General features: G+C 44.5%; 1 protein-coding gene across 1 annotated transcript in view; it reads right to left on the bottom strand.

Annotated features, from left to right (window-relative positions):
• Positions 1–383: 383 nt before the first annotated feature.
• LOC8039449 overlaps positions 384–17,258 on the bottom strand; it is a 44,017-nt gene continuing 27,142 nt past the window's right edge. The window contains exons 6-8 of the mRNA XM_029995679.3: positions 7,546–7,859; positions 6,349–6,490; positions 384–493 (exon numbers count right to left, since the gene is read on the bottom strand). Coding sequence (XP_029851539.3) covers positions 464–493; positions 6,349–6,490; positions 7,546–7,859 — 486 coding nt within the window. The 3' untranslated portion in view covers positions 384–463. The remainder of the gene's footprint in view (positions 494–6,348; positions 6,491–7,545; positions 7,860–17,258) is intronic.

Raw genomic sequence — 17,258 nt, forward strand, 5'->3', positions numbered from 1 at the left:
GAGCCAAAGCAGCAACACAATTTCTCACACCAAAATTGTTTAATGAAGCACCCAGGGTCGTAGTCACGAAAACAGTCTCACAGCCTAAATGAACGCCTGTAAATTGGCTTAGAAAGTTCATTACCTCGATCACAATCAGGTTAATCGGGGCCACACGCTATTCATTTCAACTCGTTAAAATTTGGCACAGGGAAAAACATACACACTAAGGCGGACGTGGAAAAAAAACTCGAACGAGAGAAGAATACAATGCGGGCAACAAGGCAGTGTACGGCAGTGTCGTTGGCTTTGTATCCATTCATCTGTGGTCCTGCCGTCTAAGTCGGGAGTAGAAACGGTGAGAAGCATAGGTCCGGTGCACTCTGTCGTGCCTTGTTCAAGGTTCGGGCGATCCCACGCGTTCCACCCAGGCTCCACAGTCCTTTCGAAGCGGGCAACCTTCAACCCGTTGATATCGGTTCCTTCAGTACGGCGAGTATTTTTCCATGAACTCCTGCGAAATTGACTGCCACAGTCCGCAAAAAAAACACAAAAAAACATGAGAAGGTAAAGACAAAGAAAACGCTAAACTACATAATATTACTATATGTTAACCATACCCACTGACAGGTTATGAAGCACAAGATGTGGGTTATTATGTTCAGGCTTGCCTCATGAGTCATGATTCCTTCTTCGGAGTTTGTAACAACACATGTCGCAAACTCGTTGGCTATATCAGTTTTGTAGGCATTACAAAAAACAAGTAACGAAATAAGTAATTTGTTACTTGCAAATAAAAGGCACGCGTTACCGACCTACGTCACCTCAATATAAAAGAAGCGCGTTACGGTTACCCTTAAAAGGTAACGCTCGTCGTTATTTTTGCGTTTTTTTTTTAAATTATGAATTAACACGTTTTCTTTTTTTTTTATGCTATAGGTATGCATAAGCGCCATATTTCAAGAAACATTATGCACATCAATAAACTGAACATAATAACCTTATCTATGTCACAGTTCCAGCTAAGTACTCACGACAAAATAGGCAAAAAAGGCAAAAAAACTCAAAAACATGATGGTGATTATAATCCCTGGAGAAAGGAGTAATATCGTCATTCTCCAGTGAATATTATTGTCATCCTTGTCCAGCTCGCTTGCATGTTTGCATTAATTTGCATTTCATAATATAAAGAATATAGCTTGGTGCCTAGAAACGTGAAAAAAAAGTTAAGCGTAGTTTTTTTTTAAGTTTTGGAAAGAACGCGCAACGAGTTAAGTAATGACGTCTCAAGTTATTCGAAATAAGTAACGGAAACACGTCGCCCTTTAGTGTTTTGAAAATAAATCGAGTAGGTTACAACGCTACCGGAAAAACTAACGCGTTACCGTTAGCACCTTTAGTTGTAACACGTTACCGCCAACACTGACTATGCATAAATAAAAACACAGTTTCGCAGTACAGAGGGAAGCATTCGTTGGAGCTTTGAAACCTCGTCGATAGAAAAATATAACTCGTTATTTAGCTTAAAACACCGACCATCCTCGTTTTAGTATACACACACCTCGACACCAACACTGCACTTTTATAACCGGTCGTACGATAATTGCTCTTTCGTAATTTAGTTCGTTTAAATGGGTCTTGTACTATAATGATCTAAAAGGGGATACCCAGGCGATCGCTGTTATACTCCCGTCACCTCTAAGCTGACAATGCGGTGGAAGGAACGTGCTCGTTGGACCAATCATGCTCTTTTACATTCGACACGTGATCACGCTTCCGCGCATGCCCACGAGCAGAAAGAGTGGGGTTCGGGAACGAAAGGGAGGCGGTTCATTGGTTCGGCGAGTGCGTTGCTTCTGCTAGATGGTGAGCCACGGCCGGACTGGAAGCGCGCGCTCTCTTCCTCGTCTTACGGCCTTTGCAATCGCCCGGGAGTCAATGGCATTTTTCCTCCGTATGTAGTTCACTTGCCTGCCGCCAGGGGCGCAACCAGCTCACCCCACTTCACCCCACTCGAAGAGTCCCTTCGAGCTACTTTGCGCTGGTGTTCGAGCTTCGTAGGTTACCACTAACATGAAAAACCTGAAAGAGCCTTGCGCTCCATCTCCATCCGTGACATACTCTGGTCTGGTGTACGTCGGTGGCTACCTGGTGAAACTCATTAGTAAGTTTCGGTGCGACGCCTGTGCTATGCTGTTGACTACGAGTAACAGAGGTGATCCTCTGTTCGTCTTATTGCAAGGCCAGGATAAAAGCGGACTTCATTATCCAAATCCTAGGTTCCTTGCACTTCTGGACAACATTGTTGCCTTTTTTTAAAGGCTCTTAAGAACCTTCCGCATACAAATGTGCACGTAGTTCTGCAACTATACTCATTGCACCCTATCTTGAAGACGCGCCAATCCTGAGTTGCCCAGAGGGCATTGACAGCAGTCACTCAAAGCGCTTGGCTGGTTTAATTTCCAACAAGTTCCTCAGAATACTTCTGATTAACCGTGCAAAGACGGTCACGGACAGAAACAAAAAATCAGCTGGATATACGCACAAGTCCTCGAGGAAGCACTTTAGGCTGCAATATGCACTGTGCGAAAATTGTACAGACTACTACACCCTCGTATAGAGGGCGCAGTACTCTTCATGTGCGACCTATGAAATGATGATGCAGACCACGGCAATAGATCGATTGGGCCTGCTTACATTTCACGAGAGTGTACGAATTATTTATCATTGAACATTCCTCCATTTAGAAGGGGTCTGTCTCATCCTGTTCTTGAGTTGCAACAGAAGTCCTGGAGGTAAAGACCAGTTTGGTTTTTCCGCAATTGCATTCGCTGTCTCTACTTACTACTTTTTACTCCCGAATCTCTCGGAGATGTGCGTCAAATATTCACCGTTTCAGGCTCATCAAAGGCGCTCTAGATAGTGGCTGGGAGTCTAAACGTAAGGATCAGGTGTCAAAGGCTATAAAAATCTCGGCCGCAAGTTGCGACAGCGCTGAGATACACTGTCAGAAGCGCTCTGTGCAAACGGCAAAGAGTAGCCAGCCCAGGGGTGAGGTGACAGCGCCCCCCGCGAATTGCGGCGGGAGGTGGCGATTGCCCCAATTGCGAAGGCCGTAAGAAGAGAGAGAGAGAGAGCGCGCTTCCAGTCCGGCCGTGGGTCAGCGTACGAACGAATAGAGTACAGAGTATATATTTACGCAAAGTGCGTTGCCCAATACTTTTGCCAATGCAAGAGGCGACAACATTCTGGTAACTTTTTACCTATTTTCTTTCAGTACTGTACTAATAGACACCCAATCAGACCGTAATTTCTGTTCCCAAAACCATGAAATCATTTTCTGCTAACCGTTCATTCGAAACCGACGTCTATTTCACGATATGTGTTATGAGAACCGCAGTGAAGGATCCGTCCTTGAGTACTTTCATAGACATCACGATATCTGCACTTATTTTCTTCGGAAGAGAATCAAATGAATTTCGGCAATTTGATCGCTAGATATTTACATACAATCTCGCGAATTGTCCTTGTATGAAGTCCAGAAGATATACTCATAACAGATATGCTAGTTTCTCGCAAAAGAAGGGTGCACTGAAGACCGCATATGTTTTAGCGAAATCAATAATCAGCGCGTCTGACACGTTCCTATTTGTTTATGTAGATCATAAATCTTTATAAGTGTTTCTTCTGTCTCGTACATTTGCGAAAGAAGACGTTTTGGTTCGCGTTTTATAAAAGCACGCCTTTGTGCTGAATTGTGTCATAGTTTACATAGAGTTCTCGAAAAGTTTAGAGAAAAGCGGCATTTGTACATGATGAAAAATCGCCCAAAGGAGCAAAGGAAAACGAAGATGGAACACATAACATAGAGAGGCGCGCTCTGCGCGCGATTTTTCATCGTGTTCTACGTTTGCCAACTCGCCCAGCTTACCACTTTACGACATTTGTATCCTGCAGTCGTAAAGTGACTTTGCCTTCTTGAAGTCCCTACATTTTGGCCTTAAGGGCAAAACACGAGGACGTCAGGACGGCGAGCTCTGGTTGGGAGATTAGTGATTAGAGCTAAAGCTAGCTGCCGTTGTATCCACTTCACTCGTCGACCGCGTTAAAATGCGGAGCATAGGCGGCCGGTGTTTAGCTTTCGCGTTTGAACACCTTCGACGAGTGCAGTGGACTCAAAGGCGGCCTTAATCTCCACTGCAGTCGTCGAACGCATTAAAGGGATACTTCGACGAAATTTGAAATATACCCGTCGTGCTCAGATATAGACTGAATATGATCCACACTATCAGTAAATGACAATCGCGCCTTTGTATGTTGAACCTGGAGACTCCATTGTTTATTATAAGCGGACCAAACTGGCAAGCGCTCGGAGAGCAGCAGAGGAGAGCACGTGACATCCGACGCAATCGTAACGTAGTCTGTCTCGGGACGAGCAAAACTGCGGCGAGGCTCACATCGAGAGGATGTCCTAGACGTTCCAGCCACCAAAGCGGCCGAGGCACGCCCGCGGCACGCCCGCGATCGGGCCTCCGCAATTAACCCCAACGCTACTTTTTTACGAATTTTGAGTGACGGGTTCTTATTCTATAATATTGTATAGGGACAATAGTGACGTCCGAGACACACAAATGAGTGTCTCGGGAAAAGGGGAGTTCCTCCTTCCTCTCTTCTCTCCTGGTGGCCGGAGGCGAGACAGGTATCGTCACTACTTATCAAGGCTCCTCGACGGGTGTTACAAACGATGCTTTAGCGACATCCACCGGGTGCTCTTAGTTAATTGTTTAATCCTTTGGAAATCCCTTTTCGTGTCTTTTTTTAACAAGATATTGCTGTGTCTGATGTGATAATCCTCCCTTGAACACGAAGAGACCTGGAAGCAAGCGCCGAAATTTTGTTGTAGTATCCGTTTAAGTCTAGAGACTCCATGGGGCGAATGTGCTGTGAAAAATCGACGAATGTTGCCGAGCGCCCTTGTCTCGACGAGTGGCATCAGCACAGTGGCTGCTACATCGCGCGCAAAGGGAGCGCGCTGTCGGGCAAACTTAGTCAGTTATTCGTCGCATAATTCGCTCCACGGAGTTCAGCCTCTAGTATGCGAAACGCTGGCGTCCGGTGTTTGGCTTTCACATTGGAACGTGTTCGACGAGCGTAGTGGAGACAAAGGCAGCTGGCTTTAGGTCCACCCACTAATCCTTCCAATCAAACCTCGGCGTTGTGCACGACCCCGCGCCCCTCTGTTTTCTTTCTCTCCCTCCATTTCTATGCGCATGAGTAACCACAGCACAATCCTCGACAGATTTCCTGCGCAGGGTTTAGCACATAGACGTAAAAATGAAAGAAAGGCCAAACATTAAAAATAGGGGAGCCACTTAATAGCATTAGATATTTCGCAAAAGTCCCAGAAGGTTTGCAACGAGTTACGTTAACGTCCTGCTCTTTCTGGCCAATATTCACCAACCAACACCTTTTATATACTCGTATTTAATTCACCAACCGTAGTAAAAATTAGAAAAAAAACACGCCTCCTCCGGCGACGTTAAGAATTTCCCATTTTGAGCGTTGATTTATCATATATGTGCGTGCTCTTTAGGTTAGCTTTAGGTTATTTTATCAAGACGTACACGGTTCAACGCCAAGAGCATCGTTTCGTCCTTCGACAACCAAATTATCTAAAGACTACATCAATCATGCGCATTTTTTTTTTGCGTGAGAAGAAGTACATATTACAAAGTCGTGGTGCTGAACCTTCTACGTCATCCAGCTGAAGCCAGTGCAAGGCCCATACTAGACATCAGTGCTAGGTCACTGTTCAGCTTACCTACATACATTAATACTTATTTCTGATCACAGTAACACGGAAAAAGGTTGCTGGCACACAAAAGCAAGCATTCTTTTTGCTGGTACTCGTGATCTCAAAAAGTAAACACGAGTCCAGGCTCAACAGTGACGTTGCACTTGTGTCAAAACTCTTCCCCGCAGTGGCTTCGGATAGGTGACGAAGAAATTCCAGTACCACCATTGCGTTCCCGAGGAGGTGTTTATTTACCGAATAACACTAAAGAGACCGAGAGATAAAAGGAGAGACGGTGAAGAGCTTGGTCGCGTGCTCTCGACCACACGCCAGCGTATCCTCCGCACCTCCAAGGTCGCCTTCTTTGTGTAGTGAAACCGGTTCTTTAGAACCACTTCCCGGCATTCCATTTGCCGATGTGAACGGCGTTGCACGCTTTGCAGGTCTATTTCATCCTGGCTATCTTGTTGCCACGGGAACGTATATTAGATTAACGGTGCAGATACCAACATCCGCACAATCAGTATGAAGTCATCCTTTCAGGGTATACAAGCCAATGAGGACAGATGGCGTACCTTATCGTGCTTGGCGCCTAGATGTCTTCTTAGGTGTAGTAAATACTGGACCGTAAACTCGAACACGGTCGCCTTGTCCGTCTTTTCGCTCAGACCCGGCACCAGGGACCGGAGCGTCTGGCAGGCGTTCTTGATTCGTGTCCTGCAACCAGCAACAGACGTCACAAACGAGGTCAGGAAGGAGACAGGACGCGTCAGGGATTGTAGAACGTGACCGAAAACAGAATTTCCTGCTCATTACAAAATCTGCGACGTGACATAGCCTGAGCATAAGACACTCGTGCCCGGCGTCACATCCCATGGATCCATTATTCGGGTAAACATTTTTGTTTACTTTACAAGATTTGCGTCCTCGACAGAAGGTAAATGTCTGCCAGCTCTTGGAATACGCTGCGAACGACTACGAACTTTAATGGCGTCCCGCGAATAACCCCTATAGACCATTCTAACAATCGTGTTTCTTGTCCTGTTATGGTTTCCTTGGCTGTGGGACCAGTTCCAAGCATGGGGAGCAGCTCTCTTCTACGGAATACCAGACGGCGCGCATGCGACCAGAGTCCAGTGACTCAGCAGTTTTCGTTCAGATGACCAGCCTTGAACCGGCGTATATGTTGGTCATTGCCAAACTTAAGAAACACAGGACATGGCGAATCTCTGGCATCTTATAATCGCTCCTCAGTCATTGAGATTGGAGGCCGATAGAAGCACTAAAGAACTAGTCCCCGAAGCAAGGAGCGGGAGCATAATTAACCTGCGTTTCAGGAACTGCTAATGATCATAAAACCGCGGTTTGATTACTAATATATCACAGATGGTCTGCAGACACTTGAAAGTTTTAGAGAACCGTTTTTGCACACCCCATACGGTACGATAGACCCTTACGTACGAACTGTGCATGCGCTACCACAGATGGCTCGCACATGCGCAGTGCGTACCGGAGAGCCCATCGTACCGTATCGGATGTGCAGAAACGGTTCCCTAAAACTCTCTATTATCTGCGGTTTGTTTCTTCCTTCGGTCGTGTCAAATTTGTAGTTCAAAAAAAAAAAAAAAGCTTCTTTAGACATGCGTAAAGCAAACATGGTTCGAACGTTGCCTAAGGCCTATCCGAAGATAGTTCTATCCCCGTGTCTACGGCCCCGTCGTCTGTATGATGTACGATTAGAGTGACGGCGGCAATAAGTGATGTCCACTCACCTCCTCTTGCGTTCCTTCTCGTTGTGGTTCTCCCGGCCGTTGAAGGGCATGTAGTAGGGCACGTTGTCCAGCGGGCCGACCATGTGCTGGATCTGACCCATGTTGGCCACTCGAGCCACGCCCATCAGGTCGTTCCCGGCCGCATCTCCGCCAGCCACCCTGCCGAAGTCTTGCGGTGAGGACACGTCCTCGCCTCCGAGCGTCCCGTGGAGGCCTCCGTCAGACGTCGTGCCGCTCGTGCCGGCGCTCAGGCCACTTCCACTCCCACCCGACGTGTTCGAATTCGTCGGCTGGAGCACGGGGGTGAGGTACGCCTGCGCACAAACCCAAGGTTAAAGAAGGGATACCACCGTAATAATACGGTGCATAAAATGCGTCTTCAACCAGCGCGTTTACCGTGATACCCCGCCCTCGCATCGAAAGTGGTTACCAAGTGGCAACAAATTGAGCCACAGGGGCCGGCCTGTCATGCTGTTCTATGTCTCGATCCTGGCGGTTGGGCCAAGAAATGCTGGCGTAAAAGTGCCGCGGTCGCGGGGGTCGCTGTCGTCGCGGCGTCACAACTCGCGTCTGGTTCGGTTTCCGCAGTCTGTCTGGCTGCATAGGGACCCGCAGCGGAACAGGCGTCTGTCCCATCCACTTTCCATGCCGTCATCAGGCTGAAATCTGAGAAACATTTTTAAGCAAGTGGTTAACGCGTCAGTCGGGGACGCGCTCCAGGCACCGTAAAAATGGCTACAACGAAACTTAAGGCCCGCACGGAAGCAGGTCGCAAGAGCCCGCGGGTAGAAGGGCCATGCATAGAACGTTCCAACCACAAAAACGCCCTGTTTAGGGGGAGACATGGGTCTTTGAAGCCAAAACATTTCTAAGGGTTTATTCTTTTGAAAATGGCGATGTTGAACTTTACAGCTGCTGTTCTTCAGAATGTACCAGGTTTCTAACTGTGTGGATAAATATTTGAGCTGTGAATCAAATTATAATGGTAATTTTGGCTAAATATGGGTTTAAAGTTACCCTAAAGCTCCTTTCTCATAAAATATGAGAAAGGACCTTTTTGAACTCATCGAAAATTTGCAGGGGGGATATCTCGGCATCTAGGGCAAAAAAACATATAGCATTTTCTTAAACATAAAGCCAAATGTGTGAAGCATACAATGTTGCGTGCACCCTTTTTAATATACGTATAGGAAGTATTTCGATTAATCTTTTGCTTTATTACTTTTTAGTTGCTCTTTGAGCACTGAATTTCAATGTTTGGTAAAACCAATAACAATGGGTTAATCTTAAAAGTACTTACAGCATTGTATTATCTACACTTCGTAGTATTTAGACATGTGTTAAAAAGCATATCTTGCTCAGCAATTTGTGTTCCCCCTTGGTTCTCCAAACTAAGGCTAGCCAGTTTTAATTATCTAGAGGACCATTCTACTGACTAAGAAAATAAGCAGATAGAATTGAAATTGGACAAAAAAGTTGAACAACCTTGTGCAGTTTCATTGGTTTTCGTCATAAAAAAGAAGAAAGAACTCCGAGACCAGTGTTTCCCCTCAGACTTTAAGGGCAGCACGAAACAGTTATTTTTCTACGGCGAATATGGGTTAATAATGAAGTTTCATAATAAATGCGGGCTGGGACACGCGCTCAGTCAGCACAATCACGAGTACCAGCCAACGTAATTTTTATATTGACTGATCGTACAGATATGTATAGTTGAACAGGTGTCCTAGACAAATGCTGACGCCGCACGTGTGTTCACCGTATGTCCCGCGCTAACCTCCGGTAGGCGACGCATAAAAATAACAATAAAAAAAACACTTGTGCATGGCAACAACAGAAACGAAACTAGCAGCCTACACTCCTCTGATTAGGCCAAAGAGGGAGTACGCATCTTTAATTCGGAACCCGCATCAAAAGTATTTAATTGACAAGCTAGAATCTCTTCAAAAGGGCCAACTTGATTCATACTAAAACAATACATACCTGTAAGCGACAAAACTTAAAGCCTCAATTGCCGTACGAACACGTCAGCAGAAAATATATCTTGCTGAGCTATGGCATTTTCGTAAGCTCGATCTTTCACCCTTCAGCTGAAGTGCGCGATAATACCGTCATCCCATCCACCCGCATCTTTACTCGTCATGATCACCCCAACAAAGTTCATATTCCGTTGGGAAATACTGACTTGTATACATTTTCCCCCGCTTCTGCAGGCCATAGTCGACTGGAATGACTTGGCAAGCGAAATCGCTCACACAACAAGCCATGACACGTTTGTTTCAATGATACCTCTCTTTATCATGACATGTATTGTTTTTTCTAAGTAGCACGCGTACCTTTATATTTTGACTTGTCAATTTCATCATCGCCGAGCAAGGTTTTACTATAAGGTTTTGTATGTACCCTCTTTTTTGGTAGCGCTTGTATATGTCTTGCTTTAATTTTTAATGACTTAGAACTTACCACATGCTGGTGTGCGTGACAATGCGCCATGTAACGCGTTATTGAGGTCTGGTAGCGTGATTTCGTTTCCTTTTATATTTCATACAATTTTAACATTCTGCGCTGACTATGATGGCGTTCTGTGTGCCCTCTATCCATGTAATGCCGTTGTGGTTCTTTAGAGGTAAATAAATGAATCACCTAGCATTACGGCTGCGGCGCTTACCCCGAAAAATAGCGACACGTATCGTTTCCCACCGAGTACTATAATAGCCAAACTACAATCTACTCAAAGGCACCACTGAGCCCACCATGCACGGTGTTTCACCACGATGCAGATTTTATTTTTAGGATGTAACACCTTTCTTTGGTGCTTCTCTTCTCTGTGTCTAGCCGCGCTGTGTAACTGTCTATTCGACAACTTTCGCTCAAAGCGCTCGGAAAGTTCATTACTGCAATCCTCCGATAATGGTTCGCGAATCACGACGCGGAAATAATATCCTTTTGACTCAAGAGTTCTCTGCTTTGGGACACCGACCAATTCCTACGCATATGAAAATTTGTACTCACCACTACACCATAGGCTAACTTTTGGCTCGAATTTTTTTTTTCTTTTATCGGCATTGCCATTTGCCACGCTCTCTCCACCGATCGCACTGATTGGCGCTTTGAGGCTATGCGGAAAAGCTAACGCACGGGCATTTCAAAAGTGCATTAGCTTTCCAGCGCCTATTAAGCGGGCGAAAAATGTCCAGACACCGCGTTGGGAACGCATTCTGGCGTCTTATAGTCTCATATTCTGCACATGCATGCATAACGCGTTCCACTAAAAAGGAGGCAAAGATGGCAGCACCCAGAAGGCGATAATCGGAATGGTCTGTCGACAATAGCCTCTATCTAACTTGCGATTTTTTTACAGTGGTAGCTAATAATGCCCCTTTGCAAAAAAAAAAAAAAAAGAGAAAAAGCTCATGTACGAACGCTAAACCCTACCGTACACGCACTGCTGTTCATTTCCGCCTCGTTCTTAACTCAGACACTCCAAATGTGGTCTCTCTCTCCGACGATCTCCCTTCCTCCTCCCTATATATATATATATATGGGGAGGTGGAAGGGCGATCGTCGGCCCAATTTAAATCGAGCCTGGTTATTTCAGTCACCCTATATATATATAAATGGGGATTGAGGTAAGATTGACAAGTGCAGCCTTAATAATGTTGTGAGCGAAGAGGGGAGGGAGTAATCATTGAATTTATTGCATTAAGGTTAGGGGAAGGGGAAGGAAGAGATAGCTGAAGACAAATGGGGTCAGGAGCGGGGATCGAACCCGCAACATTCGCCTACCCAGGGTGACGCATTTTTCCGATTGAACTATCCCGGCCATTGGTTTCGGAAGGCTCAAGCTTCCGACCAGCTCTCTGTGTACTGTTAGTTTCTAATCCGCTCAACTGGATAGACGACAGGCGTTGGTGTTTTAAGGCCCATGCCAGTTCCGAGCTTGGGCAGTGACGTAGCACATCATTTCAGCTTGCAAATGTTGGAAAAGGCCCGCCTTTTAAGGTATTTAGGAAACCACTTTTCCTCTTGGGGACTGGCTGCGCCTTATATGTATATTGGGATTCCCTCAATCCCAGTATATATATATATATATATATTGTGGCGAGCAAGTGGCGCGACAAGCGCTGCCAACCTGGGCGCCAAAGTGCTCGAAAGACAGCGCGAGCTGAGGCGTGATTGCGCGCGCGAGACAGGATAGATTCAGTCTTGGCTGGGCAAACCGTCGTCTCCGTCTGCTTATTCTTTGTCCCCAAAACACCCTCACAATATATATATATATATATATATATATATATATATATATATATATATATATATATCAGCGAAACGACATAGGAAGCAGGAAAAAAACAGTATTATCTTTCTTGCTGAGAAGTGATTTTCATTGATATAAGTCCCACAAACATTCCCATTGTCAGTTCTCTTTTTAAAGATATCAGGCTGAGGTGCACGTCAGCTTCATAGAGAAATTTCGTCTTTCCTGGGTCTTGCGGTCCAGGAAACGTCATGCGATCAAACTTTCGTCTTCTGTCCCAACAGCTATAACGTCACCTTTTGTCACATATTTTAGGATTAGGATTAGCACACTTCATTTACGCGTGGTCGAAAACCGCGACTCTCTTTTCTCAAGACCGCGTAGCCAGGCCTCGTAGCCACCGGTGCACTCCACTTCACGCTATTCTTAAAAAGATGTTTATTAAGCGTTTTAACAAACACAAAAATGTTTCGCAAAAACGCCCGGTACATTTTTTTTCTTCTGTAACTCCAGGTTGAGTGCTCCGAACTAAAATGGCCAACACTCGGTCACCCAAATAATCATTCACTGCCGGATACTCAAAGGTAAATTGGTCACAGTAGCTGCTGGGATGTCTTACTCAAGCTTGGCTAGGATTGGGAAGTCCGAATTTTTCGTACACACTTGGATAATTATCTCCGTTTTTTCGATAAATTCCTTAATTTTTTTTTTAAACTGTGAAATAGTATAATATGTTTGTGGGTGGCGATTTCGATATCAATATGCCTCTAGCCTCAAGTGCAAAATATTAATTTCAATCTGTCCTTGAATAAAATAATTGAGCTAACGTGGTCATCTCGCCCACAGATATAACAAATGTTTCATCCACGGTAATGTTTCTAATCATAACCAACACTGAAGTGTGCACTGTAGTTGTAGGTGTGAGTGGTGTACATAACAGTGATCATTTACTGGTAAATACTTACGCTAAAAACAGAGTCACAGGGCAATAATGATATGCAAATCAAATTCGTTATACATGTATTCGATCTATTAGCGCCAGCTTTGTCACAGATAGATAGGCTTCAAATTTCTTTGGGATGATTTCACGACAAATACAGCTTGCGAAACTGATGTTTTTTATTTAAAAAATGGAGACAAAAGTTGCCAATCAAATTACAGACATATTTCTATTTTACCGTTCTTTTCTAAGCGTTTGAAAGAAAAAAAACTATACATGGCCAAATCACTTCATTCTGCAATCAATTCTATCTTCTTACATCCTCAGAATGCGGTTTTCAAAACGGACGATCATCTGAACGTTCCCTATTAACACAGAGAGAAATCATCTTAAAATCATTTTCCAATTTCCATGGATTTCGACTGCACAAATCACCTCATTTACTTAACAAGCCTCAATTATACGGCTTCCGTGGTTTAACGCTTGTAATAATATGATCATACTTACAATTTCGCGAAAAGTGCGTCGTCATCAATAACCAGTATTCAAGTGTACACTCAATAACTGCTGGTATACCTCAGGGGAGCATACCAGGACATTTGCGTTTTAATATTTATATTAACATTAAAATATTGGCACAGCGGTGGCGTATTAATTCATGCAGATGATACTAGCTGATTTTTTTTAGGCAGACTTCGAAGTAAACTTTGCTCAACATGAGAAGAACACTTTGAGAAAATTGTGTAAATGGAGTAGCATCCGTTTACTACTAGTTAAGACTTCTAAAGCAAGGGCCGTACTTTTTAAGCCCAAAAATAAATCTTTTTTTTTATTACAAGCTTAACTCGTTTTTTTTTTTTATTATTGAGCTTTTTTTTCATTGCCAAACACTCAACGTAATATTCGTGGAATATGTGTCACATAATTTTCATATCAAAAATTTAATTTCCAAAATTTCTAGAGCTGTTGGAATTATCAACAAGTTTCGCTTTGACTTGCCAGCAATAATTAAACTACTCATTTACAATTCTTTGCTAGCTTCACATTTAATTTGTAGCCATATTGTGTGGAAAACCACTACTGCAACTAACATAAACAAAGTTTCATGACCTTAAATAAAAATGCAGTACGAAGTATCAGCAGTGTTCTATATGACACCCATGCGCAGCCCCTTTTTAATACAAAGCATCTCGTTCACGTCAACAATCTCTATATTTATACATTGCTTTTAACATACAAGACAGGGTACACAAGAGATAGTTCTCTAATCAACCGTAAACAAGATTTAGCACGAAACACACATTACTATAACGTTGGTAAGAGAAACGTTTGGAGAGCACCATTCGAAAGAAAATTTACGCAACCGAAATTTTAAGGTACCATCTCCCATCGTTATGAAATAATTAAGTGAAAAAAAAAACAACATTACTTTCGATACTCTGACACAACGTTCTGTCAAAACTATATTTATTGAAACCATTTATCGTATTGCATCTTTCACAAATGTAAAAATGAGTGCTTTAACTTTTTTTATCAGGTTGCGTGAGTTGGGTTTGCTTGTTTGTTTTTTCGAAAGCTATGTTTGTCAGAGCGATTGCGTGTAAACATGAGTGGTTTGTATTTCCATATCTCTAGTGATGGTGCTATTTCTTGCATTTTTTGTTTAGTTAAAGTACTGTTTTTATTGTATTAGTATCTATTTTTCGCCGCCACCATCTGCACGCCCCGGATTGAAAAAAAAAAGGGGGGGGGGGGGGGCTAGCCAACTAAGCAGTTGGATTATTCTCCAACCCCCGTCGCCTGTATTTTTTTCAAAGACAAAATAAAATTTGAATTAATATTTAAAATATTTCTTCAGATACATAGACCGCTATGTTTAGGAATAACGCGAAAACTGCCGTAAGCGAACAATTTTGTGGCGGCATGAAGTTTGGGGAGCACTTTATGTAGTTTTAGAGATGTAAAAGGCAGGCGCACAATTCGTTTAGTATGTAAGTACGGGCACGCATGTCTAGAGCGTATATGTATGGATGCACATCAAAAATACGGGCGCACGGCACACCATAAGCGTATCAGTCGGCGAAAAGAGTAGTAGTTATATGCTAACCTCGTTTGCTGAATAGGACCTTGTCAGGAACTGGGAGGAAGACGGAAACAGGAACGGCAAAATTTAAATCAGTATGCACTCGTTTATTGCGAGGATTGTCGGGAGAGGCCCCAATTAAGAGCCAGATATACAGACAACGAAACGACCGACTCGTCGTTCTGCACGTAGGAACGGAATTATTTTGGATCAGGACATCCGAGGTACTCAGCGAGCAATTAGCATAGCGGCATTTCAGAGACTTTTAACGCATTGTGCAGCTTGTCGGATGCATTGCCGTGCATGTGTCAAGCCCTTTACACTTTGCTGTCGTAAAATGCTCTTATTCTGCAAAAAAAAAAAAAAAAAAAAAAAAAAGCTACCTGTCGGTATTTTTTTCCGTAAATAAATCGGAGGGGCAATCACTCCGAGTAACGGAGCAATTGGCCGCAGCCAATCATTTTATGAACAAAAGATAAAGATATCGGCAGATAAAGAGGTCGCAAGAATATTTTAACCAAGAACGAAAAACTATAACGGCACAAAGCCACATCAAACGTCGTACACCATTTTGCGCTGCAAACTTCTCATTACAATCGTTTTTTTTTATTAGTTTTTTTTTTATCGCCTTTTGATTTGTCGAGCTTTTTCTATAAGTATACATATAGACAATATTCACTGGACGCCATATTTGGGGACGACGTTTAGGGCGCGTGCTCAGAACAAGATCAACTTAATGCGGAGGGCAAGTTCGTCTGCTTCTTGCGCAGGGGGTAGCGGTGACATCAGAACGCCGAGCCCTGATTGGCTGATCGCGACCCCCTATCTGAGCGTCGTCTGCTCCGTTGCAACGTCGTCTGCTCGCAACATCGTCTGTCTTACCTTTCCTGCGACTTTCGGAAGCGCAGAGGCCAGATTCACGAAACGATCTTGTTTTGCGCAGGTTACGACGAATTCCTACGACAGCTCCGAAGCTGCCTTACGCACTTCTTACGATCAAATCAGCATGGCCGACAGCGTAGCGGTCGCGACGACCAACGGACGTTTATTTTTCTACGTGCGCTTTTCACGCGTCCCGACTTCAAGCAGCAAGAAAAAACTAAAAAGCACTCGAAACAGACCACGACGAACAAGAACGCTGGATCCACAAACACCCGGGAAAAGCTCCAACGGCCAAGATTCCACCGACAACGACCAAGCGAGCTCGGCAGATAGGCCTAGCAGGCACTCCGACTCGGCGACCGTCTGCCCACGACCGGCTGGCGTGCTGAATGGAATATGCCCGCGCGACCCTTATGAACCCTTCCCGTATTATACTTTGATCGCTGACCTCAATTTTAGATTAAGAGGTTAATCTCTACCTCTTGTCATCTCCCTGTTTTCCGAGGCAACGGTGACTCTCGCCGGTAAAAAAGCGGTGAATCTCCGACAGACGCAGGAAAGGTGAGGCAGCCATCGCTTTGACTAGCAGACGTAAAGCAGACGACGTTAACTGCGCCAACCCGCCGACGCCGTTAAAGAGTGAGGAGTCTCGCCGCACACGAAAGGAGGGAAAAAGTATTTGGGAGGGAACTTGCGGACACTAACAACACGCTCACCTCTCGGTTCTTAGCAAACAAACCTCGGCGCCTCGGGACACCTCGCCAGTGAGTCCTTCGACTTCCCTCCTTAGTGCGCGTCTGCTAGTTGTTAGACAAAAACAACGTACCGCTTGAGTTATTTCGTCTGCCCTCTCTGAAAGGCGAAGTCGAGCTCGCTCGATTTCCGAAAGCCGCAGGGAAGGTAAGACAGCCGCAGACGACGTTGCGAGCAGACGACGTTGCAAAGGAGCAGACGACGCTCAGATAGGGGGCCGCGATCAGCCAATCAGGGCTCGGCGTTCTGACGTCACCGCTACTTCCTTTCTCATGCGCAGAAGACGAAAATGAGCCCACTTGCGAGGCGTATAGCTTGCTAATACCGGAAATATTGACGGTGCGGAATGCATGTTACAAAATGACTGCGAAAACTCGCCCTCAGCACGCGCTCAGCAGCTGCGCACACAGCTATGACCGCCAGTGAATATTCCCTACTGCTAAATTACCCAAGCACTAAGGAGAATGTTGAGAGCACGGTGGTTGAGAGTGTAAGTCTAGGCTCCACACGCGCTTGCCTTCCTCGTCTAAAAATTTGAAGAAAAAACAAAAGAAAGCGTTGACGAACTCACGTGCAAGATTTAATTTGTTTTAGACTTTTGCTTTATAACAGTTACTGATGCAGACGCCGCCAGGTACAAAGCGTGTAACTACACTCGCAGCTTGCTCCTTGGTACTTGGGTAATTTAGCAAATGGTATATTGCAGAGACTGTCCCTTTGAATGATATGCAGTAAATTGGACGCGGTTTAATTTTTAATGTGTAAACATTAAGAAAGTAAAACAATAATCGCGCGAACAT

The sequence above is a fragment of the Ixodes scapularis genome, unplaced genomic scaffold (assembly GCF_016920785.2).
Source record: "Ixodes scapularis isolate PalLabHiFi unplaced genomic scaffold, ASM1692078v2 PGA_scaffold7__128_contigs__length_106722199, whole genome shotgun sequence".
NCBI classification, from domain to species: Eukaryota; Metazoa; Arthropoda; class Arachnida; order Ixodida; family Ixodidae; genus Ixodes; species Ixodes scapularis.